This window comes from Sorex fumeus, unplaced genomic scaffold (genome assembly GCF_029834395.1).
Source record: "Sorex fumeus unplaced genomic scaffold, SorFum_2.1 ptg000037l, whole genome shotgun sequence".
NCBI classification, from domain to species: domain Eukaryota; kingdom Metazoa; phylum Chordata; class Mammalia; order Eulipotyphla; family Soricidae; genus Sorex; species Sorex fumeus.
Window position 1 is genome coordinate 1,731,659 of NW_026606094.1, and position 22,933 is coordinate 1,754,591.

Sequence of the window (22,933 nt, forward strand, 5' to 3'; positions counted from 1 at the left end):
TCTTCCCCTTCCCCTTCCTCCTCCTCCTTCTCCTTCTTTTCCTCCTCCTCCTCCTCTTCCTCCTCCTTCTCCTCCTCTTCCTCTTCCTCCTCCTTCTTCTCCTCCTCTTCCTCCTCCTTCTCCTTTTCCTTCTCCTTTTTTAAGAAATGTGCCTGGGATCAAACCCAGGGGCCCCAGGATTGAACCTCCTCTCTGGCAAAGCAAGACAAATGCTCTCCGATGTGATATGGGTTCTGTCTCTTTTCAGGACAATGAGCTTTATTTTGTCACTTTTTGGGGAGCACAGGCTGTCAGATCCATATTCCCTTGTCCAAGCCCTTCTCCCTGCATCCTGAGTCCTGCTCTTCTCTCCCTCCCCAGTGGACTATTAATGCCCACACAGCCGACCGACAGCTGGTTTTTCCAGTGTGGCACTCCCAGCATCTAGTTGGCACATCGGAGGTGCCCAGTGAGCACTTGTTAAAAGAACACGTAAGAAAAATGAAAGTATATTGCCTTTAGCTGTGGGCTTAAACTGCAAAACTTAACTGCTGCTTTAAAACAATCAGCATGAATGCAGGTGATGGCTCAAAAGTTGAGCCCATGCTTGCAGGCAGGAGGCCCGGGGCCCAATTCCCAGCACTGCATGGGCCCCCGAGCAGCTCAAGGTGTAGCCCCAAAACCAAGAGAAAGAAATAAAAGTCATGATTATTATTATTTTTGTCTTGGGGGAGGTCACACCCAGTGGTGCCAGTGGACTACATGGTGCCAGATTGAACCTCCTCTCTGGCCTCTGCTTATGTGTGCGTGCGTGTGTGTGTGTGTGGGGAGAGAGAGAGAGAGAGAGAGAGAGAGAGAGAGAGAGAGAGAGAGAGAGACTCAGTGATGCTCAAAGGTTAGTCTTGCTCTACACTCAGTAATTACTCTTGGTGGTGCTCAAGGGAGGACCATATGGGATGCCAGGGATAGAACCCACGTAGGCTATATGCAAGGCAAGTGCCCTATCTACTGTACTAGCTCTCTAGCCCCTCTGCTTCTGTTTATTAAGAGTCATCTTGAAATTATCTTAGTAAGGACAAAGTAACCTTTAAATTTTTTTTTTTCATTTAACAGTTTTTGATTTCTCGGCCACATCTGGCAGTGCTCAGGTCTTACTTCTGGCTTTGTGCTCAGGGATCACTCCTGGTGGGGCTTAAGGGACCATATGGGATTTAAGGGATTGAACCTGGGCCAGCTGCATGCAAGCCCTCATAACCTTTTAAGATGGATATTATCCCTTCTATTAGCAATGAGGAACTTGAGGCTCCAAGTTCAGGACTCAGCTATACAGGAGGGAGCCCAGATCCTGTTTCTGTTCATGGCCATAAACCTGTATGTTGACTCTTCCTGTGTACTGAGTGATTGGCTCATGAATAGCAAACAGGGAAATCACTTTATCATTGTGTACAAATTAGACCAATCCACCCTTATCCCTGTAGAGTCCTGCAAGAACACAGATATAATCTTGAAGAATGAGGCTTCTGACTATTTGGACTTGAGCGGAGCACAGGCTTTGTACACTGGAGGCCTGGGTTTGAGCTCCAGTCTTACATGACCCCCAGGCACAGCACAGGAAATTGTTCCTGAGCACTGCCAGATGTAACCCTCAGGGGTTGGAGTGATAGTACAGCGGGCAAGGTGTTTGCCTTGCATGCAGCCGACCCAGGTTCAATTCCCAGCATCTATATGGTCCCCCAAGCACCTCCAGGAGTAATCCCTGAGTGCAGAGCCAGGAGTAACCCCTGAGCATCACCGGGTGTGACCCAAAAAGAAAAAAAAAAGATGTAAACCCCAACCAAAAACAAAGGAATTGATGTTTAAACAAATCACATATTTCTCAGTCTGGAGGCTCAGAAGTCCAAGATCTAGGGCCAGCAGATCTGAAATCTGGGGAGAGCTTGTTTGTTGGTTCATAGCCACTGGATCTCCCAAGACAGAGATAGGAAGGAACTCTCCAAGCTGGGTTTAGAGTTTCTCTCTCTGTCTCTGTCTCTGTCTCTCTCTGTGTACCAGGGTTGGAACACAAGGTCTCACATAAGAAAGGCAGGTGCTCTACCACTGAGACTTTCTTTCCAATAAGAATTCTAATCCCATTCATAAGAACTTGCCTTGTGATCTATTCTAAGCACTTTCCAAGTCCCTCCCCGCTAAGACCATCACTTTTCAGCTTAGATTTCAGCATATGATTTAATGGGGGCTGAGGGTTTTCTAAGCAGTGCTCAAGGGATGCAGGGGCAACACCTGATGGGTTTTGGCCAGTGGGGCTGGATAGTTGAATGCCAGGGTCTGGAGATGTGGTGCTGCTCAGAATCGCTACTGCTGGGGACCACCATGGCCACCCCTATGCTGTCTAAGGGCCTCTGGAACTATGCATGGTGATACTAGAGTTGGGGTATGTGGAGGCGGGAATCACACCTGGTTCCTCAGTACATGATTTTGTTGTTGATGTTTTGGGGCCACACCCAGCAGTGCTCAAGGCTTACTCCTGACTCTGTACTCAGGGATCACTCTTGGTGGACCACATGGGGCTCTGGGGACTAAACCTGGGATAGTCACATGCAAGAAAACCTTCTTATCCAATGTACTATCTCTCTGGCCCCGGTTTGTTTCAAGGGGACACACCATTCCATCTATTCCATCTTGCACATGGGTTTACCAGAGCAAGATTTTTCACGTAGCCAAGAGTCAGAGACAATGTTTTAATCCAAAATCTGGGGAATGAAGGTATACCTGTTTAGGGAAAGTGAACCCAATAGCATAAAATCCAAGATTACACCTTGCATAATCCAATTTCTTTGAACTAGTTGCTGAGTTCATAATTTTGCCCTGTAAGTCTATCTCCTTGAAATGTTGCCTAGTCATTGCCATGTTTGCCATTTGCCATTTGTATTGTCAGATTTTTCTTTCAAAGGCATATGGTATAAGAATTTGTCTGTTTATATTCTCTATCTACTCCATATCCTCAAAGAAATTGCCTGGAAGGGGCATGACAGAGCGATAATAATAATAGCAGGTGAGGCACTTGCCTTGCATACAGCCAACATGGGTTCAATCCCTGAGGCCCTCCTGGAGTGATGCATGAGCACAGCCAGGTGTGGCCACAAAACAACTATAGCACTGTAGCACTGTACTCCCGTTGTTCATTGATTTGCTCAAGCGGGCACCAGTAACATCTCCATTGTGAGACTTGTGGCTACTGTTTTTGGCATATCAAATACACCATGGGAAGCATGCCAAGTTTTGCCATGTGGGCGGGATACTCTCGGTAGCTTGCCAGGCTCTCTGAGAGGGACAGAGGAATCAAACCGGGGTTGGCCGCATGCAAGGCAAACGCCCTACTGACCGTGCTATCACTCCAGGCCCCAAAACAACAAAAATTACCTGGGGATGAGGACTCTTAGTTGTCCTTGCCACCATTATTAGGTGCTCAATCATTGACAGCAATGATGGAATCGGAAAAGGTATGTGCTTTCTAGTCAGTAATGAGCAAGCCTGATCATCTGTGTACTAAGCCAGCCAACTGATTACCTGGTACTCCAAATGAGGAAAGGTACTTAAGTACTCTGCAGGTTTATCTGTTCTTTCCTCAGACCATGAAGAGAGCTGAGAAAAATCCATTTCCCTCACCCGTTTTGTTTTGTGTCTGTTTTGGGGCCACACTCGGCAATGCACGGGGGCTAACTCCTGGTTCAGCACTCAGGAATTACTCCTGGCAGAGCTTGGGAAACCATATAGAATGCTGAGGATTGAGCCTGGTTGGCCACAAGCAAGGCAAACGCCCTACCCACAGAACTATCTCTCTAGACCCTATCTATTTTCCTTCCTTTTAAGCAGCCTATTTTTCTGGGGGCGCAGTGGAGGGCATACCCGGCTATCCTCAGGATTTAACTACTGGTTCTGCACTTAGGGATCACTCCGGGTACCGCTCAGGGGCCATATGTGATGCGGGTGATCAAGCCCAGGTCGGCCTGTGCAAGGCAAGCAAGCGCCTTACGTTGCTGTACTATTTCTCCTGCGCCTACAGCAGCCTGTTGAACAGAGGGAGATGAGACAGGTCCTCTCCGCAGGCCAAGGGAGATGAGACGGGTCCTCTGCAGCCTAATCCTGTCCAGACGGAGATGCTCCAAAAGATCTTGAGACGATTGATTTGCGGAAGGCAGAGGAGGCGGCCTCTAGAGACACTGCTTCTCTCTCTCTCTCTCTCTCTCTCTCTCTCTCTCTCTCTCTCTCTCTCTCTCTCTTAGCAAAAGGACGAGGAGACCCAGAAAGATACGGGAGTCGAGTCGGAGAAAAAGGGGGCGGGGATGTATAGGGTTCCACGCACAGCCCTGTACAAGTTAACGGAGCAGCTCGCCCGGGGCCAGAGCCCGAAGCTGAGGGGCGGGGCCATGGTCACCAGACCCCGCCCCACCCCGCAGACGCCCCGCCCCTGGACAAAGGCCCCCGCCCCACCCCGCCGACGCCACGCCCCCGATCGCAGGCCCCGCCCCGGCGGCCCCGCCCCCGCCCCGGGACCCGGCCGGGCTGCGCTCACTCCCCAGCCGGGGCCCCGGGAGCCTCCAGGTGGTGAGGCTCCCGCCCACCCTGAGCTGCGGCCTCCGCATGGAGGGACCCCTCACGCCGCCGCCGCCGGGGTCGGGGCGGTTTCCGCCACCACCACCGCAGGGAGGCGGAGCCGCCGCGGTTCCCGAGCCCGGAGCCCGGCAACACCCGGGACACGAGACGGCGGCGCAGCGGTACAGCGCCCGCCTGCTGCAGGCCGGCTACGAGCCCGAGAGGTGACGCCCAGCTCCGGGACATGGGCGCGCGGGGCGACCCCGGGGTGGGCGCGGCGGCGGAGCTGGGGAGGGGACGCGCGGGTCGGGGAGGGGGGGGGGCGTGGGTTGGGCGACGCGGGCACGGCCGGACAGAGTCCACCACGTTGGCTTCTGACGCGTTCAGCCTCTAACTTCCCGAGTGTGGGTTCAGACGCCACGCAGCTGGTGTTGGTTAGGGGCGTGCAGGTGGACGGTTGCGGTGTTAACCGTGCATCAGGCCTCCGGTGCTCCCCCACCCGACGACGGCACTGCTCCCAGTGGTTCCAACTCCCCTGGCGCAAACTATGCTTGTGAAGGCCCCCGGTCCAGCGCTGCATGCGCCTCCTCGGCAATTTCTCCCTAGAACTACCTTCAGCCTTAGCGGCAGGTGTCCAGAGGGAGCCCCTGGTCAGAGAAGGGTGCAGATACCCCTCTGCATCCACGCTATTCACTGGCAGTCTGATGAGTGGTCAGTGAGACCCCCCTCCCCCCCACACACATACACACACTACACACACCCTTCCTTGGGCTTTCTCCTAAGATCCAGTACCTCCTCCTGCCCGGACCCTACTGGAGTCCAGGAAGGGTCACTGGAGGAAAAGTCTGGCCGTGGAGCTGGGTCCCAGCGGGCGCTGACTGAATGAATAGGGGGCACTGGCTAATCTCTGGACTGTATCTATGCTAGAAATACACTGCTACTTTCTTTCTGGTCCAGAGGATTTGGACTCCTGTCGCTGCCCCATCTGTTGGTGCTCTGCAGCTTGGGGAGGTGACCCGGGTGCTCGTTGAGGGGAGAGGTGCTGGCGAACTAGCCCCACGGCTGCTGTGTGTGGGGCGGGTGGCTTATGTAAGAACTATTAAGGGCTTAAGGGGCAGCCTGGTGAAGCCTGGCCACTCCTCCCCACCCAAGCTGCTTCTCTAGAACGGACACGGGTTAGGCTATTTCTACACTGACCCCTCCCCTCCTAGAACCCAGCTTATGGACGCTGAGGGCAATGGGCAGACGGGAGCGGGCTCGGGAGGTGAGCGAGCGGCTGATGGGGACGATGGTGTTTTGGGTAGAGCAGGTGTCTACACCCCACTGCATACAGGAGCACCCCTTTCTCCAGACTGCCCTTCTGCAGGGAGGTGCTGTCCCCACCCCCACCCCCAGCTCTCAAGAGCCTGCATAAAACCTGAGGCCTGACAGGTGGTGTAAGGGGAGTCACTGCACTCCTGGGCTGGAGTGGAGGTGTGGAGAGGAGTACAAGGATGGGCTTCCCTGGAGAAGCCCAGGATTTGAGGTCAAGTTCTCTGACTTGAACTTGAGCAAGCCACGCCCCCTGTCCCTTGCCTCCCTTCAAACGCCTTTTGAAGTCTGGTCCCTTCAGACAGGCCTAGAGCGGTTAGAGACCAGCGCTCTGCCTGGCTGGGTGCCCACCTGGGCATGCTCTCTCCCCTTCACCCAGTGGAAGGGGTTGCAAGGGGCTAGGGCTGGCTTATGCCCTGCTGGCCTCACAGCTACTAGGTGGGGGGTTCTCAGGGGACCCAGCGGCCCTTCCTGGGGCTGAGGAGGCCCCCTGGTTGCCTCGGCGTCTCCTCCCCAGGGAGGAAGCAGCTGGGAAGATCAGGAAGAAGGAGGAGGAAGGGGGATGGATTAACAATCTCTGGGAAAGGACGGCCTCACCCAGGGCTGAGCCTGGCAGCTTAGAGTAATGAGGAGCCCTGACACAGGTCAGAGCCGCCCCTGCCCCCCACCCCCACCCCCGCGGATAAACCACTGCAAAGGTGACCCTCCCCATAACTCAGCCTGGACACCTCCTCCTCCCTTGGGCCTGCCTTGCTGGCTGGGGCAGATGTCGTAGCCAGGTCCCCTGAGACAGCCGATTCCAGCTGCTCTCCTAGGCTCCAGCCCCGGAGGGGTCCTTTAGAGTGGCCTGGCCATTCCTGACCCAGCGTGAGACTCTCAGAAATGCAGGGGAACCACAAGAGGGAAGGGCCTGGGTGCTGTGCCAGCATCATCACCCTATCCTTCCAGGGCTCGCTCTGCCTGGCGGGGGTTGGGGGGTAGATCCCTCTAGCTGCTCCTGGGCTTGGCCACCAGTGGGCCATGAGTCCCGTTGTAAATCCCTTTGGAGAGCATTCATGGCCTCCGTGTGCACCCACAGGAGCTAGCCCCAGCCTTATCACAGCAGTGAGCCCAGTACAACCTGACCTCCCTCCCCCCTCCCGACACATCAGTGCCTCTCTCACAAGTTGCCCTCTGAGTTCCGCTGGGGTGGAGGCACACTTGTGGGGAGAGGGGGAGCGTGCGTGACATTCCTGTCCCCTGGGGTAAGAGGAGGACACTGGACCTCTGAGGGTGTTCCTCCGGCATGTGGCCTCTGCTTGGGGAAAGCCTCCCCTGGCCTCTGCTCAGAGATGGAACAGTCTGTGTTTTCCTAGCAGGGTCCCCGGGGCGTCACTGGGGGAGGCTGGGCATCCCAGGGAGCCCTGGGGCTTGGAGGCCAAGTGTCTCCTGGGCCCAGCTGCCACCACACAGCAAAGAGGTAAACAAACCCAGCCCAAGGTTGGGGCTGGCAGGAACCAGCTCCACAAGACAAGCCCTGTGCCAAGGTAGAGGGCTGAGTCCCTGTCTCATTCTGGGGACCGCGGGAGGACGATGGAGGAGACCGAGGGATGGGGAGTTGATGCTTAGCTCTCTGGCTTTGGGACTTGAACAGTTCTGGCCTCAGTCACGCTGCCCCACCCCCACATGAATCCCCATGCTACCCAGTTTTATCTAATCTGACCCTCCTAGAAATCTGGATCCCAGGGATCTACCCAAGTTTTGCTAGGGGAAATGTTCAAAACTCTTTCTGCCTCCTGGGGACGCCTGCAGGTCTCCTAATCTAGACCATGCCGGTGGTCCTTCTCTCTCCACCACACGACCCTCCTAAATGAAAACCGGACTTTCCTTTCTTTGCAAGGTGTCAGCCTGGGCTTTTCCAGCTGGTGTGTGTGTGTGTGTGTGTGTGTGTGTGTGTGTGTGTGTTGGGGAGGGGGGTCAGGGGTCGGTAGGTATGCCAGGAGAGACCTTTGGGACGGTAGGTTTTACATCTGTAAAGTGGTCACTGTCCGTTATTCGGCACTAGAGTAAATGTCATCATTTATGAAAAATGCCTGGTAAACCGCAGAGGGCTCCAAGGCCAGCCAGAGGTCAGCGAGCGAGTGGCAGGATTGCGAACGCTGTCCACTAGGAATGATAATCGAGGTTGGGGCAAGAGAAGCACCTGAAACTCCTGGGTGTGTGTGTGCGTGGAGGGTGGAGGGCGGGGTGGAACCCCAGGGCTGCGGGTCCTCAGTAGCCTGGAGGAGGGGTGTGTGTGTGTGTGTGTGTGTGTGTGTGTGTGTGTGTGTGTGAGGGGGGTAGTGTTATCCGGGAAAAGGCCAAGCTTAGGTTGGCACTCCCCCTGGCGTGGTTGGGAACAGCTTAGGGGCGCCCGAGGCCGCCTAGGGTGAGCTGCGGGAGGGGGTGGGGTGGGGTGGGCGCGCATCTGGGGGCGGGGCCGGAGCGGCGGAGGGGGCGTGCCCACACTGGCCCCGCCCTACCTGGCCCCGCCCCTCCCGCGCGCACGCGGGTGCGGTGGGTAGCGGGACTCCAGCGTGCGCGGCGGCGGCGGCGGTGGCGGCGGTGCCCCCCGCTCGTCCCGGCTCTTTGTGCGGCGCGCGGGGCGGAGGCGGCGGGGTCCCGGGAGAGGGCGGTGTCCCGGCCCGCCCTCGGCGCCGCAGCCCCCGCCCCCGGCCCGCCCGGCCCCCCGGCGGCGGCGGCGGCGGCGTGGCCGCGGTGCGGCGTCAGCGACAGCGGCGGCGGCGGCGGCGGCGGCGGCGGGGCGGCCCGCGCGGGGGTTTATGTCGGGGCGCCGCGTCTCCCAGCAGCATGGCGGACTACCTGATCAGCGGCGGCACCGGCTACGTGCCCGAGGACGGGCTCACCGCGCAGCAGCTCTTCGCCAACGCCGACGGCCTCACCTACAAGTAAGCGCGGCCGGCGTGGGGGCGGGGGGCAGGGGGGGTGGGGGACCCTCGGCGCAGCTGGCCGCTTGCACCCGCTCCCGCCCGCCCCGCACCCTCCCGGCCCCGCACGTGCGCCGCCTCCCCCCCCCCCCCACACACACCCGCGACCCCCCCTGCGGGGCCTGGCAGCGGCGGCGGCGGCGGCAGCGGCGGCGGCGTGGGGAGGCCGGGGAGGGTGTGGGGCGGGCCCGCGGCCGGATCAGATGGACGTGGCACGGCCACCGCGCGGCCCGCCGCCTGGATGGGATCCGTCCAGCTCCAGCCCCGGCCTGCCCAGCCCTTCTCTCCTGGGCAATCCCCACCCTCCTCCGAGAGGTAGAGGCGTGGGAGTTGGCAGAGCGACTTTGTGGTCCTCTTAACAGCCGGCGCAGGTGACCACGAGGCCGGGGCGGGGTGGCGTCCTGGAGGCCAGCTGGGGCCGCCCGAGGCTTGAGAGGATGAAGCGCAGCTGGAGGCCATTAGGAGGACCCCTTAGTCCCAAGCCTGACCCCTTAGTCCTGACCAAGCCCTCCTTCCACACGTACCCTTCCTTGCTCCCCAGTCCAGCTATAGTGCTCCCCTCCCCCACCCCCTTGAGCTTTCCGACACTGCCACCTCCCAAGCCCACCCCACATGGACTTTGGGAGGAGGTGGCATCTGCAGGGCTATCTCCAGCTCAGTTGGCTTTTCTGCAGGCCCATGGCCAGTTAGTTGTCCTGCCACTGCAGGCCTGGCACGAACCATGCCTTCTGGCTGCAGGACTGTGCCCATGCCAGGGAGGAAGAGCAGCCAGGGATGGGGCAGAGTGGGGATAGGGGCAGACCCGATGCATCCCTGCCCGGTGCCCTGCCCATCCCTGCCCTCACCTGTGAGTGCCCCTAGTCCTGGGTACCAGGTAGCCCTTCCGATTTCCTATCCTTGGACTTGACAGTGGCTGGGGCGAGGGCCAGAGAAGGGGTGTAGGTAATAACCCCAGAAATGCCAAGGGACCCTACAAGCTCCCACATTTCTTCTGTGACCTCCAAATGAGTCACAGGGGCCCTGTCACTGTACAGACGACTGCCAAGGGGCAGTTAAGAGTTTTCTCTGTGTGTGGGGTGGTGGGGGGGTCTCTCTGTGTGAGGGGTGGTGGGGGGTTTCAGCCACACTGGGAATTGCTCAGGTGCTACTTTCAGCCTGGTGCTTGGGGGGAATCACGTGGTGAACCGGGGCCTCTAGCATGCAAAGCACATTCCAGCATGCAAAGCATATGCTTCTGCCTGTTGCAGTCCTTCTTTGGGTCTGGTTTGGTTTGGGGCTGTGGCTCTGTGCTCAGGGGATGCCCCTGGCTATGCTCAGGGCTCCATACTGGTCCAGGGTCCCGTTGTGCCTTCTCGTTGTGCCTCCTCGACCCAGAGCATGTGCTCAGTCCCTTAACTCCCTCCCAGTTTCTGTTAGCTTGGGGGCCACGCCTGATGGTGCTCAGGGCTTACTCCTTACCCTCTGTACTATCTGGACATATTTTAATTGGCCCTCCCCAGCAGAGCCCAGGGGCAGGGCTCACCTGTTTGGTTTTTGTTTGTTTTTTGTTTGTTTATTTTGACCATATTTAGCAATGCTCAGGGGTTGTTCCTGGCTCTGCGCTCAGGAGTCACTCCTGACAGGACTTGAGGTACCATATGGGATGCGAGATTGAACCAGAATTATCATCTAAGATGCAGGGCAAGTGCCCTACCCACTGTACTATCCATCCCTCTGGCGCCTATCTGGAAACTTTTTTTTTTTAAATTGAATCACCATGAGATAGAGCTATATGGCATTTTTAAGTTGGGTCTCCCCAGCAATGCTCAGGGGCAGGGCTGACCATATGGCCCAGTAGTGTGGATCTGATTGTGCATTGCTAAGGCCAGTGACCTGGTGCTCAGTGGTAGGGTTTTGGGGACCAGAAGGGCCGGCCTGGCACACTGGCAGCAGGGTGTGGGGAGCAGACTCAGAGCCTTGCATCATGTGTTGCTCAGTCCTTTGAAGTTCATTTCCTGGCTCTTTTGGGTGGATATAGATACGTGGGTAAAGACTATACTTTGTGTGTTTGTGTGTGTGTGTGTTTGCGTGCTGCCATTAATACCGTTACTGTTATATATTGGGGCCATACCCGGCAGTGCTGAGTGAATGGTGTTTGCGGTGTCTGGGATTGAACTCAGGGCCTGCGTGCTGCATCTTAACTCTGTAATGTACATCTCCTAGGACCCTGCTAAGGGAATAGGGATTTCTGAAGGCTGGGCTGGTTGAAGCAGCACCCCTTCTAACACGCGTGCACGCGCGCGCGCACACACACACTCACACTCATCCATCCATGCAGTCTTTTTTTCCCCTGCACTGTTCCAGGGTGCCTGACATCTAACTCAGCTGGTTGGAACATTCCTAAAGGGTAGAACATGGATCTTTGGGTTTGCCTGCCAACGGCCATAGGGCCTATCTGTGATGCCAGCGTTTTTCAGGGGGGATGGGGAAGCATACAGGGGGTGCGTGTCTGGGTCCTAACTGGGCCCATCCTCCCTCCCTGTGACTGTCTGTGGGCTGCCCCAGTCCAACCCGGCCAGTGTTTTACCGAGGACCTGAGCTGTCAAAACACCTCATGCTCGGCCTCCCGCCCCAGGGTCCCTCCTGCCTCTGCACCCCATGGGACTCAGCAGCTCAGCCCCGTGTGTGCCGACATCCCGGGATGGGAGATGCTCAGGCCAGGCCCGCCTACGCCGCTCAGCTCCTGGGGCCAAACTGTATTCTCAGGTTTATGCTGCCTTGCCTACTGCTCTCACCCAATACGATGGGGCACCCCCAAGAACAGGCTCTGCATCAGCCATGTGGGGGTGATGGGAACTTCAGAACTATTTTGTGGAGAGGGGGCTCTTTTTTGTCACACCCGACAATGCTCAGGACTTACTGCTGGCTCTGCACTCAGGAATTATTCCTAACAGCGCTTGGGGTACCTTATAAGATGCCAGGGATCGAACCCAGGTCTGCTGTGTACAAGCAAACACCATACTTGCTGTACTATCACTCTGGCTCCCTTCTGTGTCTGCTTGAGGAACTCTTAGCCCTGAAGGCTTGGGAGAGAGCCTTGGGGCTGAGTATTCTGCTCTTTCCGGGTTCCCTGGGCTGTCTGCCTCCTTTGGGTTGCCCCTGGGCTGGAGGCCGCGGGATGCTTTAGAGGTGAAGGGGGAAGTCTGCTCGGGTGGTGCTCCCTGGCACTGCCCCTTTTCTGCTCCCTGAGTACCCAGCTCTCACGCCCCTTTTCTTTTCTTTTTGGCCATTGGGGTCACACCTGGCGATGTTCGGGGATTACTGCTGGCTCTGCACTCAGGAATTACTGCTAGTGGTGCTCAGAGGACCATCTGGGACACCAGGGATCGAACCTGGGTCAGCCACATGCAAAGCAAATGCCCACCCCACTGTACGAGCTCTCCAACCCTCACCTCCCTTTTTTTCTCTCCGCAGCGACTTCCTGATTCTCCCAGGCTTCATTGACTTTGTGGCTGACGAGGTGGTGAGTCCCCCTGCCTGGCCCACCGCCCCGCCAGGTGTGTTTGAGGTGGTCGAGGCTGACTCCTGACCCGAGGGCATGTGCAGTAGCGGTGGTCCTGGGAAACGCTGGCCAGGGCAGCCGGCCAGGCCCGTGGGCTTCGAGGGAGCTTTGGGGGGGGGTGGCGCTCAGGGGGCTCCCGAGGGCTGGGTCTGGCCCAGGGCTGTGGGTGAGGGTGTGGCAGCCTCGTGCTCAGACTGCAGGGACCAGAATCCATCCAAAATGCCGAGTGAGGATGTGGCACCGCGGTTGCCCTGCCTCTGGGGGGCTCTGGGTTTGGTCTCTGGCACTGCGAAATGAATAAAATAAATGGCCGCATCAGGAGAGGAGAGACACCAGCAGATTCATGGAGACTTTGTCTGTTTTCTTGGGAGAGAGGGGGTTGTGTGGGGGTCCCTGACAGGGCTCGGGGACTATTCATGGCTGTGTGCTCAGGGGACCATATGCAGTGCCAGGGATTCGAACCCCGGGTTGTAGCCAGCACAGCTGCTTAAAGGCATGTGCCTGACCCGTACTGTCCCTGCAGCCCAGATTCATGGAGGCTCTGAGTGAGGTGGACAGACCTGTTTGGGGACCCACAATGTCCAGAATGTGCCAGTGAACAGCACCTGTTTTACCCAAGGGGCTCGGCCATGCACCAGATGAGTGCACAGTGTCCCTTAGTCCCTACCAGCCTCCCCCTTCCTTTTTTTTTTTTTTTGAACATGGCGGGGGGGTGTTGGTTCATACTTTGTGATATCTGAAGGATCGTGCAGTGCCAGGAATCGAACCTGAACCTCTTGCCATCAAAGCCAGTGCTCCGTCAGCTGCAGCTTCTCCTAGCGTTTAGTTATTATTTTGGATTTTTGACCACTCTTCGGTGGTGCTCAGGGATCACTCCTGGCAGAGCTCAGGAGACCATATGTGGTGCCAGGGATCCAGCCCAGAGCAGCTGCACGCAAGGCAAGCATCCTTCCCGCTCTCTGGTCTCTCTGGCCCCTCCTGGCTTCTTGGATCAACACGTATAAAACCCTCACAATTTTCCAACGGTCAAAAGTCTCTGTATGCCCAACAGCTGAGAGTTAATTCCTCGTCAACCGCATTGGGAATTGGAGGTGTTTCTGGCAACACTGGCCCATGTTGCTATTCTGGGACAAAAACAGGGGGTCCCAGTGGGCAACGAGTCAGAAGCCCCAGGCTGGGCGATTTGCAGAGGACACGCGCTCCGGAATCAGCAAGGAGGGCCAGTGTGTGTGAGTCAGCCCCAGGGAAGGCAGCTCCTCCTGCCATGAGCCCGCACACGGCTGGGACCCAGTTTCTTGCCTGAGCTGTCAGCGCTTGTGAATGGTCCGAGGGCCTGTGCTCAGTGGTGCTGACTGGACAGACCTTTATTTTATTTATTTACTTGCTTTTTGGGTCACACCCAGCGATGCTCAGGAGTTACTCCTGGCTCTGCACTCAGGAATTACTCCTGGTGGTGCTTGGAGGACCATATAGGATGCTGGGAATCAAACCCAGGTCGGTCATGTGCAAGGCAAATGTCCTACCCGCTGTGCTATTGCTCCAGCCCCTGGAGAGATCTTTAGAGGGAAGTTTGGGTTTGTGCTGGAGAGTCCCCCAATGAACTCCAGGAAGTCGCCTGGGTTCAGCGGCTCCGCCCCACCCAGCCTTCCCGGTGCCTGCCTGGCTTTGTGCCAGAGCATCGGGGGCCCCCCCACCCCCTCCTTCAGCTCTCCCTGAAGGCTGTGCTTCTTCCATAGGGAGAGGGCGGGGGAATACGGGGACTTCTCTAGGCGGCAGGAACAGGGCCCTAGACTTTGGGAGGACTTCAGGGCACCCAAGCCTGTGTCTGAGGGTTTTGGGGGGATCTGACTCTCCGTGGGGGCGGCGCTGTGCCTTACCTGCTGTTCACAGTCAGACACCCCCACATGGATAACCGCCCCCTCCCCTGAGCTTGGCAGCCTTTGTCACCTCCTTTCCTGGCTGTCTCCGGGGCTCCTCCCGCACCTTCCCCCACACCCTGCTTCTCTGCCTGGACTTGTCTGCGGCCCCGCAGGGGGGGACACCTTCCTGCCTCAGGGAGCATCCGAGGGACCTCCTTGACGTGGAAAAGGGGATGTGGCAGCGAGGACAAAGGGCTGGAGCCCCGGGTTCAACTCCCCCAACCCTGCAGAGTCCCGGGCACTATCAGGAGTGACCCCTGGCAGCCCAGCTGGGAGTTGCCCCGGAGCACAGCCCGGCGTGGCCTGGCTCAGACCACAGAGCCTCGTGTCTCATCACGGGTCTCTGTGTCCCTCCCTTCTCCTCTCAGAGTCGAATCCAGCCGCTCTCTGGCTTTGAAAGGCCCCCCAGCCCGGCCCCCACTCCACGCCTCAAGCCCCTGCTTTTTCCTCCCTAGTTTCTGTGGCCTGGTCCCACCCCTCCCCTTTCTTTCCCCTTTTGGGGGGGGGGGGTCATGATCATGGCCATGATGATTGTGGATGACACCATCTTGGCCCCTCATCCTCTGAGCCCCTCCTGGTCCCAGCCTTGGTTTTTATCAAATATGAGTTCTTCAGCCTCAGAGAAGGGGAATCCCAGCCCTTCCTCCCCCAAGGGATTTGTCCTTTGGCCTTGACTTGATGCTCCTTCCCCCATTCCCGCCCCCCTTACACACATCTGGGGGCTTTTTGGCCTCCTGGTGGTGCTTTGGGGCTTTTCTTTGGGACGGGGGTGATTCTTGTGTTCCCAGGGGTCGGTGGAGGACTCCAGGCATCTGGGCCTTAGCTTCTGGGCCCATCCTGGCAGGCGGAGGGGTGGCCGCCAGGTCAAGGAGCCAGCTCTTCCCACAGACCCTCCCGTCTCCCTCCCGTAGGATCTGACCTCGGCCCTGACCCGGAAGATCACGCTGAAGACGCCGCTTATCTCCTCCCCCATGGACACTGTGACAGAGGCCGACATGGCCATCGCCATGGCCGTAAGTGGCAGCTGGCCCTGGCGGGGGTGGTGCCGGGAGGTTGCAGACCAGGGCTGGGGCTGCCCAGGGCTTGGGGCCCGTGCTAAGCCTGACGGTGCTTCCCGCCAATCCCAGCTGATGGGCGGCATCGGATTCATCCACCACAACTGCACTCCGGAGTTCCAGGCCAACGAGGTGCGCAAGGTCAAGGTAAGTACTCCAGAAAGAAGCTGCAAGTACCCGGGGTGCTCTGCCCCACCCCCTCGCCCCTCCTCCTAGCAGCCCTTGCCTGTCCTGCAGCAGGGCTGGGACTATGGGCCTGTGTGCCAGGGCCCCCATGGGCTGCTGCCTCCAGCCTTTTCCTCTCCTCCCTACCCCCCATGTGCTGGCAGAAGTTCGAGCAGGGCTTCATCACGGACCCCGTGGTGCTGAGTCCCTCGCACACCGTGGGTGACGTGCTGGAGGCCAAGCTGCGCCACGGTTTCTCGGGCATCCCCGTCACCGAGAGGGGCACCATGGGCAGCAAGCTGGTGGGCATCGTCACCTCCCGGGACATCGACTTCCTGGCTGAAAAGGACCATACCACCCTCCTCAGCGAGGTAGCTGTGGGCTGGTGTGTGTGTGTGTGTGTGTGTGTGTGTGTGTGTGTGTGTGTGTATCGACTTCCTGGCTGAAAAGGACCATACCACCCTCCTCAGCGAGGTAGCTGCGGGCTGGTGTGTATGTGTGTGTGTGTGTGTGTATCGACTTCCTGGCCGAGAAGGACCACACCACCCTCCTCAGCGAGGTAGCCGCAGGCCCGTGTGTGTGTGTGTGTGTGTGTGTGTGTGTGTGTGTGTGCGTGTGTGTATCGATTTCCTGGCCGAGAAGGACCACACCACCCTCCTCAGCGAGGTAGCCGCAGGCCGGTGTGTGTGTGTGTGTGTGTGTGTGTGTGCGCCTGGTACCAGAGGTCGGGGTGAGGGGGTGCAGGTTGGCCCCTTCCCCCACCAGTCCACAGGCTGATGTCCCTGGTTCCGCAGGTGATGACGCTGCGGACTGAGCTGGTGGTGGCCCCGGCAGGTGTGACATTGAAAGAGGCCAATGAGATCCTGCAGCGCAGCAAGAAAGGTACCTACTGGGGAGTTGGGGGCGGGGAGAACATTCTAAGGCCTCCTTCCCATCTGTCCCTGCCCCGGAACCCCCTTTCCCAGCCTCTGGCGGAAGCTGGACCAGGCCTTGGGGGAAGGTTTGACTAAGCCTAGGCTGGAGAGGTTGATTTCCAGGGGTCCTTGTCCAAAGCCAGCTCTCGGCAGACCTAAGCAGTGTTCCCCACACCCCAAAGAACTTCGTGGTCTTAGGAGTCCGAAAAAAACTGCGATTTCCTGATTCCTTCCCTGGCCCGAAGAACTGGACTCAAGTGTGCTAATGACCCTGAGAAGTCCCCTGCGGCTAAATATATCTGACATTGGGGCTGTTGACATGATGTTCGCGAGGCCCCCCTGGGACCCACTGGGAACCACCCAGAAAAGGCTGCTCTTGGGCTGCGGGGCAGGCATCCGGCAGGGCACGTGTCCCATCTGCAGGACGGCCCCGGGTATGCTGTGGCAGGATTTTTCTCCCACTGTGGCCTGTGGCCCAGCAGGTGAAAGGCTGCCAGTGCTCCAGGGCTGCCCACCCCAGTCTGGTGAGGCCGCGGGGCAGGAAGAGCTCCAGGAACGCTCTTGGCCTAGAGGTTTCTTTGCTTCCGCTTCCTTGGGAAGGGGGCCAGGTGCCTGGGTGCTCTTCCCCGGGTGGGTGCTGCCACCTGGTGGCCGGGTCGGGCACTGCAGAGGACTCGGGCTTGGTCCATTTTTCTCCTCCAGCGTCCCTACACCCCACCCCACTCCCCCACCTCTGCCCACCCGCCTGGGGGCCACCCTGTCCCCAGGAGCCTGCTCCTCCTTGTCACCTCTGCATGCCTCATCAGGGAAGCTGCCCATCGTCAATGATCGGGACGAGCTCGTGGCCATCATCGCCCGCACGGATCTCAAGAAGAACCGGGACTACCCACTGGCCTCTAAGGATGCCCACAAGCAGCTGCTGTGCGGGGCGGCCGTGGGCACCCGCGAGGATGACAAGTACCGCCTGGATCTGCTCACCCAGGCTGGTGCTGACGTCATAGTGCTGGTACGGGGCCCTGCGCCAGGGGTGCAGGGTACAGGTCTGGGGTATCTTTGGGTGAAACCCACACAAGAGAGTCCCAACACCCCTCTTGTGAGCAGTTGTAAGTCATGTTCAGTGAGTGCCTCCCTCTGGCCAGCCCCGTACTACAGCGTCACTCCTAGTGCCACCAAGAGTCCCCCACGCCCAGTGTCATGTGATTTCTGGGGGCCCCCTCTCTGAAGCTGGCTCTTGGCAGGCCGGTCCAGGCCACGGAGATGAAATCATATCACATGTCTGGCATGTGGGTGAGGACCAGGCCCAGCTATGGGTACCCGTGGGCTGTGTCTGCGTGGACACTGTGCCCTCCTGATGCTCAGCCCTGTGGGTAAAGCAGCCCCCATGGAGCCAGGAAAGACTCAAAGAATGTTTTCTTGGGGCTGGAGCGATAGCACAGCGGGTAAGGTGTTCGCCTTGCATGAGGCCGATCTGGGTTCAATTCCCCGCATCCCATATGGTCCCCCTGAGCACCGCCAGGAATGATTCCTGAGTGCAGAGCCAGGAGTGACCCCTGAGCATCGCCAGGTGTGACCCAAAAAGCAAAAAAAAAAAAAAAAAAATTTCCTGACACTTTTCTTTGGTGTCCCAGAGTGTGTCTCTTTAAGCATCTTAACCCTTCCCCACACCCCCAGGACTCATCCCAGGGGAACTCCGTGTACCAGATCGCCATGGTGCATTACATTAAGCAGAAGTACCCCCACCTCCAGGTGATTGGGGGGAATGGTGAGTGCGGGGGGAGTCCCTGGCCCCTCCTTGTCTATCCCTTCTCCCTCCTTCACCCTCGGTGGTAGGGGGTGGCACAGCCAGAGGGCTGAAGGGGTGGGCTTTGACCTCTGCAAGGTGGGACGGGCGCCTTGGCTGGGGTTCTGTGAGGCCTAGGGGACGGAGCAGGGGCGTCCCACCTCCTCACCCTCTCCCTGCAGTGGTGACGGCCGCACAGGCCAAGAACCTGATTGACGCGGGTGTGGACGGGCTGCGCGTGGGCATGGGCTGTGGCTCCATCTGCATCACCCAGGAAGGTGAGTGACTGTCCCCGGGGGGCACCCCAGGGCCAGTGCTTGCTCTGCCCGACCCCTTCCCTTCCCCCCTTCCCCCCCCCCCCCCCGTGCAGGTTTGGGGGATCATGGGGCGCATTTCAGACCCCGACTGTCCTGGGGAGGCAGGTGTACTGCCAGGATGAGGATGCTGAGTCTGGTGGGGGAGGGGGAGGCGCTCAGCGGGGAGCCCCGGGTTGGTGCCAGGGGAGTCCCATGAGTTCAAACTGTTTCTGGTTTGAATGAATGAGCTCTGGGATGAGGCAGATGCTTCAGGCACGGGGGATAGTGAGGCCCTGACCGTCAAAGGCTCCAGTCTTGTGTCCCACGAGGCCATGGCTGGGGGAGGGGGGTGCGGGCACCCCCACAGTCACAAAGTGCTCTGAGAGTTGGGGATTGGCCAGACCCTGACACATGCCCCTTCGTGCCCCATGCAGCCGTCTCACTTATGGACACAGGCTTGCCTCAGGAGTGGGGAGGGCTACTCCTCTGGGGAGAGTCATTTTTCCCAGGATACCAGAGGAGTTTTCACCCCTGCCCATGGCTGGCTGCCATGCTGAGATGCAGCAAGAAGCGTGGTCAGAGCATTTGCCTTTTTTACAGGGGCTGCGTCCAGCCAGTGCTGGTAGCAGGGAGGGCCGAGGCCACTCCTGATGATGCTCCCCGTGGTGCCAGGGGTCTATACCTGTTGACCACCTGCACTTTCTCCCCAGCACATGAGTGAGATGTGAGCACTGCTCCGGTCACACAGAACAAATACCAGGTCCTGGGGCTGGAGAGAGAGTACAGAGGGCAGGGCGCTTACTTTATTTTTTGCCCTTTTTTGGGTCATATCCAGTGATGTTCAGGAGTCATTCCTGGCTCTGCACTCGGGAATTACTCCTGGCAGTGCTTGGGGGGGACCGTATGGGATGCTGGGGATCGAACCCAGGTCGGCCGTGTGCACGGCAAATACCCTACCCGCTGTGCTCTCGTTCCAGTCCCAGGGCGCTTACTTTCATGTGACGGTTCCATTTCTGTTCCCAGCTCCTCATTTGGTCTCCTGAACCATGCCAGGAGTGATCCTTGAGTGCCCAGAGCCAGGAGTGAGCCCTGAGCCACAAGAGCCAGGGGTGATCCCTGAGCCACAGAGCCAGGAGTGATCCCTGAGTACAGAGCCAGGAGTGAGCCCTGAGCATCCGAGTGTGCCCCCCCCTCCAAAAAAAAAACCCACAAGGGAGACAGCCCTCCCCTGCTCCATCCGCATTTGGCTCTGTCCCTAAAGGAGCTTGCTGCTTTAGAAGGCCCAGTTAACACTGAACGTTAAGGACCGGGGCCAGTTGAAAAGAAACGCAAGTGCCCAGGAGACAGTCCAGGAGTTGAGGAGCCTGCCTTGCACGCCGCTGACCCTGGTTTGATCATTGCTTCCGGTCTCCTGAGCGCAGTTAGGAGTTAAGGCCTGGGTGTGGCCTCAAGGCAAGCAAAACAGAAAGCAACCCAGGGCTGGTGTGGCTCTCACGGGCAGGGCACGTGCTTCTGTGTTTGAGACGCTGAGCTCAGTTCCTAGCACCACCCCCCCCCCCAAAAAAATAAAGTAGGTACTCACGAAGGTACTAGCCCTAGTGATGGGCCTTGCAGAACGGGGAGCATGGGCCTGAGACTGGGAATGGCGGCCTGGGGTGCTGTGCTCGCAGAACAGCTGCCTGCCGTGCTGCCCTGGGTGGGGTGACCCCGGTGCCATGCTTACTTGGGCCTCGTCAGCCACTGCCTGGCTTGTGGGTCCCGCCCCTGCCTGTCCCCGCCCTCGGTGACTGCTGATGCTTTTGTCTGCCCTCCCCCAGTGATGGCCTGTGGTCGCCCCCAGGGCACCGCCGTGTACAAGGTGGCTGAGTACGCCCGGCGCTTCGGGGTGCCCGTCATCGCTGACGGTGGCATCCAGACGGTGGGACACGTGGTCAAGGCCCTGGCCCTGGGGGCCTCCACAGGTGACGGGGCCTGGGAGGTGGTGGGGGTGTGGGGGAAGGGCAGGCGCTGGGCCAGGTAGTGGGGGAGGGGGTGAAGGAGAGACAGGGGAGGGGCGCATGGGTCCTGACACACGTCCCCGGCCCCCAGTGATGATGGGCTCACTGCTGGCCGCCACCACCGAGGCCCCCGGCGAGTACTTCTTCTCCGATGGGGTCCGGCTCAAGAAGTACCGCGGCATGGGCTCGCTGGACGCCATGGAGAAGAGCAACAGCAGCCAGAAGCGATACTTCAGGTACAGCCTCCCAGCTCCCCACAGGCCCGTCAGGACCTCCCGGGGTGTGTATCCTAGGCCTGGGGCATCTGCATCCCCCCACCCCCTGCCCTGAGACTCAGAGGCCTGCTTTGATAGGCTATGTCCCGGGTTGGGGTGGGGTGGGGTCCCCAACATCCGCTGGACTCAGCGCCCCCCACCCCCGGCCCCCCACGCAGCGAGGGGGACAAGGTGAAGATCGCCCAGGGCGTGTCGGGCTCCATCCAGGACAAAGGCTCCATTCAGAAGTTCGTGCCCTACCTCATCGCGGGCATCCAGCACGGCTGCCAGGACATCGGTGCCCGGAGCCTGTCGGTCCTGCGGTGAGTGGGAGATGCCTGGGGCCCCCAGGCCCCCCCCCCGCCCTCTCCCTCCCCCCTGCTCCTGAGCTGGCCCCCTCCCCACCGCAGGTCCATGATGTACTCAGGGGAGCTCAAGTTCGAGAAGCGGACCATGTCAGCGCAGATCGAGGGCGGCGTGCACGGGCTGCACTCGTAAGTGGGTGCTTCGTTGCCGAGGTCTCAGTGACCCTCCCACCATCTGACCCAGCCCCTCCCCAGGGCCCTGTGGTCACTTAGCCCCGCCCCCCCCACATCCCTCGGGCATGGCCTTGAATGGGGCACCAGCCTGTCCCCGCCAGCCTTTCCTCACTCAGAAGCTTGGTGGCCGGTGTTTGGGGCTGGCAGTGCTGGGCTCTGGTGCTGGGGGTGGCCAGCCCGCAGATGGAGGCGGGGGACCCGGCCCTCTGCTGAGAGAGACACATGTGGGGACCGGTGTGGGGCCTGAGGGCGGGGGCAGGGCTAGCTGGCAGCATAATGGAGACACACACACACACACACACACACACACACACACACACATACACATATCCATGCATACACACACGTCTATGCACACACAGACACACACACAGATGCACGCAGCCCCGCCCCATCCCGCGGGTGTCTAATCTGTGTCTCTTTCTGCCCCGTCTCCCATAGCTATACCTTTGTGCCGTGTAAGTAACCGCGCTGCCCGGGGCCAAGCGTAGACTAGAGCAGGGGCAGCCTGGGGGGGGCGGCCTGGGCCCAGGGGGCGAGAGGGGGCGGGCACGGGTGGGGCCCGACCCTGGTCAGCACATGCCGGGAGTGGCCTTCACTGGAGGAAACACTCGTCCTCTCTTAATGGGGTGCAGAGCTGGGCCCAGCCCCCGCCCTGAGTCTGTCCCGAACGGGACCCCGTGGCCACAAGGGGGCCGGGCTGCCCTGCTGCGCCTGGGTGGCCGGGCTCGTGCTGAGCTCCCTGGGCCCGCCTGAGGCCTCCGGGGACCCTGCCTGGGCCTGAGGCGCCTCCTCTGCCCCCACACCCGGGGATCTGGGCAGGGCAGGGTGGGAGGCCACCCACCCAGCCCGGATCCCCTCTCCCCTTGCCCCCACAGTTACGAGAAGCGGCTGTACTGAGGACGCTGGCGGAGGCCGAGGCGGGGGCGCGGGCGCACCCCAGGGGCCCTCCCCGGGCACCGCCTCCCTCCGGAACTGAGCTGAGCAGTGGCCGGTCTGCGGATTTGCACTAAGGGATTCCCCAGCTCCTCCCTCAGAGGTGGGAGGGAGAGGAAAGGAGGTCCGAGGGGTCTGTGGCCTCTCCGCGGGCACCCCCACCGCCCCATCACTCACACACAGTCCAAATGGTTCCCCGGGCCTGCTCGCCGCTCCCCGGGGGACCCCCGGAGCGCCCCCACGGGGAGCCAGCCCAGCCCGCCTGGGCTCTCAGGCCCCCCGTGCCCGTCTCAGGTTTCTCTCGCTGCAGCCTGCTCAGCCGGCTCCCACCTCCGGGCCAGGCGGGCCCTCCTGGCTTCTGCAGGGGGGGCCCCCCTCCTCACCCCGGAAATGGTGCTCTCCCGGCCCGGCCTGGCCTCTGCCCCTCCAGCCATGTGGCACGTCTGGGCTGCTGACCTAGGTCACAGGGAGGTCTCTGCCCCCTTCCCCAGCCCTAGGGAGCTGCTCCTTGGGCCCCGGCCCCGGGAAGAAGGCTGCCCACTGCCCTCCCCCGGGTGTCCCCAGGTGTCCTGGTCCTGCCCTGCCCCCACCCCCCACCCAGCTGCAGTCGAAGGCTTTAACTTTGCACACTTGGGAGTCACAGTTGCATCATTGTATATTAAATAAGAGAATAAACCCGAGGTCTCCA

General features: G+C 59.6%; 1 protein-coding gene across 3 annotated transcripts; it reads left to right on the plus strand.

Annotated features, from left to right (window-relative positions):
* The first annotated feature begins 4,548 nt into the window (after positions 1–4,548).
* On the plus strand, positions 4,549–22,925 carry IMPDH1 (inosine monophosphate dehydrogenase 1). 3 transcript variants are annotated; one of them, XM_056118278.1, is made up of 15 exons: positions 8,612–8,810; positions 12,303–12,351; positions 15,221–15,322; positions 15,437–15,511; positions 15,694–15,900; positions 16,324–16,411; positions 17,250–17,449; positions 18,115–18,205; positions 18,406–18,501; positions 20,337–20,480; positions 20,608–20,752; positions 20,950–21,093; positions 21,181–21,264; positions 21,751–21,767; positions 22,188–22,925. In XM_056118278.1, exons 1-15 carry the CDS (start codon positions 8,713–8,715, stop codon positions 22,286–22,288), a joined length of 1,641 nt encoding a protein of 546 aa, XP_055974253.1. In that variant the 5' UTR covers positions 8,612–8,712; the 3' UTR covers positions 22,289–22,925. The 3 variants fall into 3 exon arrangements, with proteins under 3 accessions (XP_055974255.1, XP_055974253.1, XP_055974254.1); XM_056118280.1 differs by lacking the exons at positions 8,612–8,810; positions 21,751–21,767 and adding an exon at positions 4,549–4,796 and having other exon boundaries at positions 22,188–22,336; XM_056118279.1 differs by lacking the exon at positions 21,751–21,767 and having other exon boundaries at positions 8,613–8,810; positions 22,188–22,336.
* Positions 22,926–22,933: the final 8 nt, after the last annotated feature.

What these genes read in the sequence shown, in the direction of transcription:
- IMPDH1 (XM_056118278.1), top strand. Translation starts at nt 8,713, where the DNA reads ATGGCGGACTACCTGATCAGCGGCGGCACCGGCTACGTGCCCGAGGAC. An exon ending in ACGAGGTGCGCAAGGTCAAG is followed by an intron (nt 15,512 to 15,693) that starts GTAAGTACTCCA and finishes ATGTGCTGGCAG; the next exon opens with AAGTTCGAGCAGGGCTTCAT. An exon ending in AGCCAGAAGCGATACTTCAG is followed by an intron (nt 20,753 to 20,949) that starts GTACAGCCTCCC and finishes CCCCCCACGCAG; the next exon opens with CGAGGGGGACAAGGTGAAGA.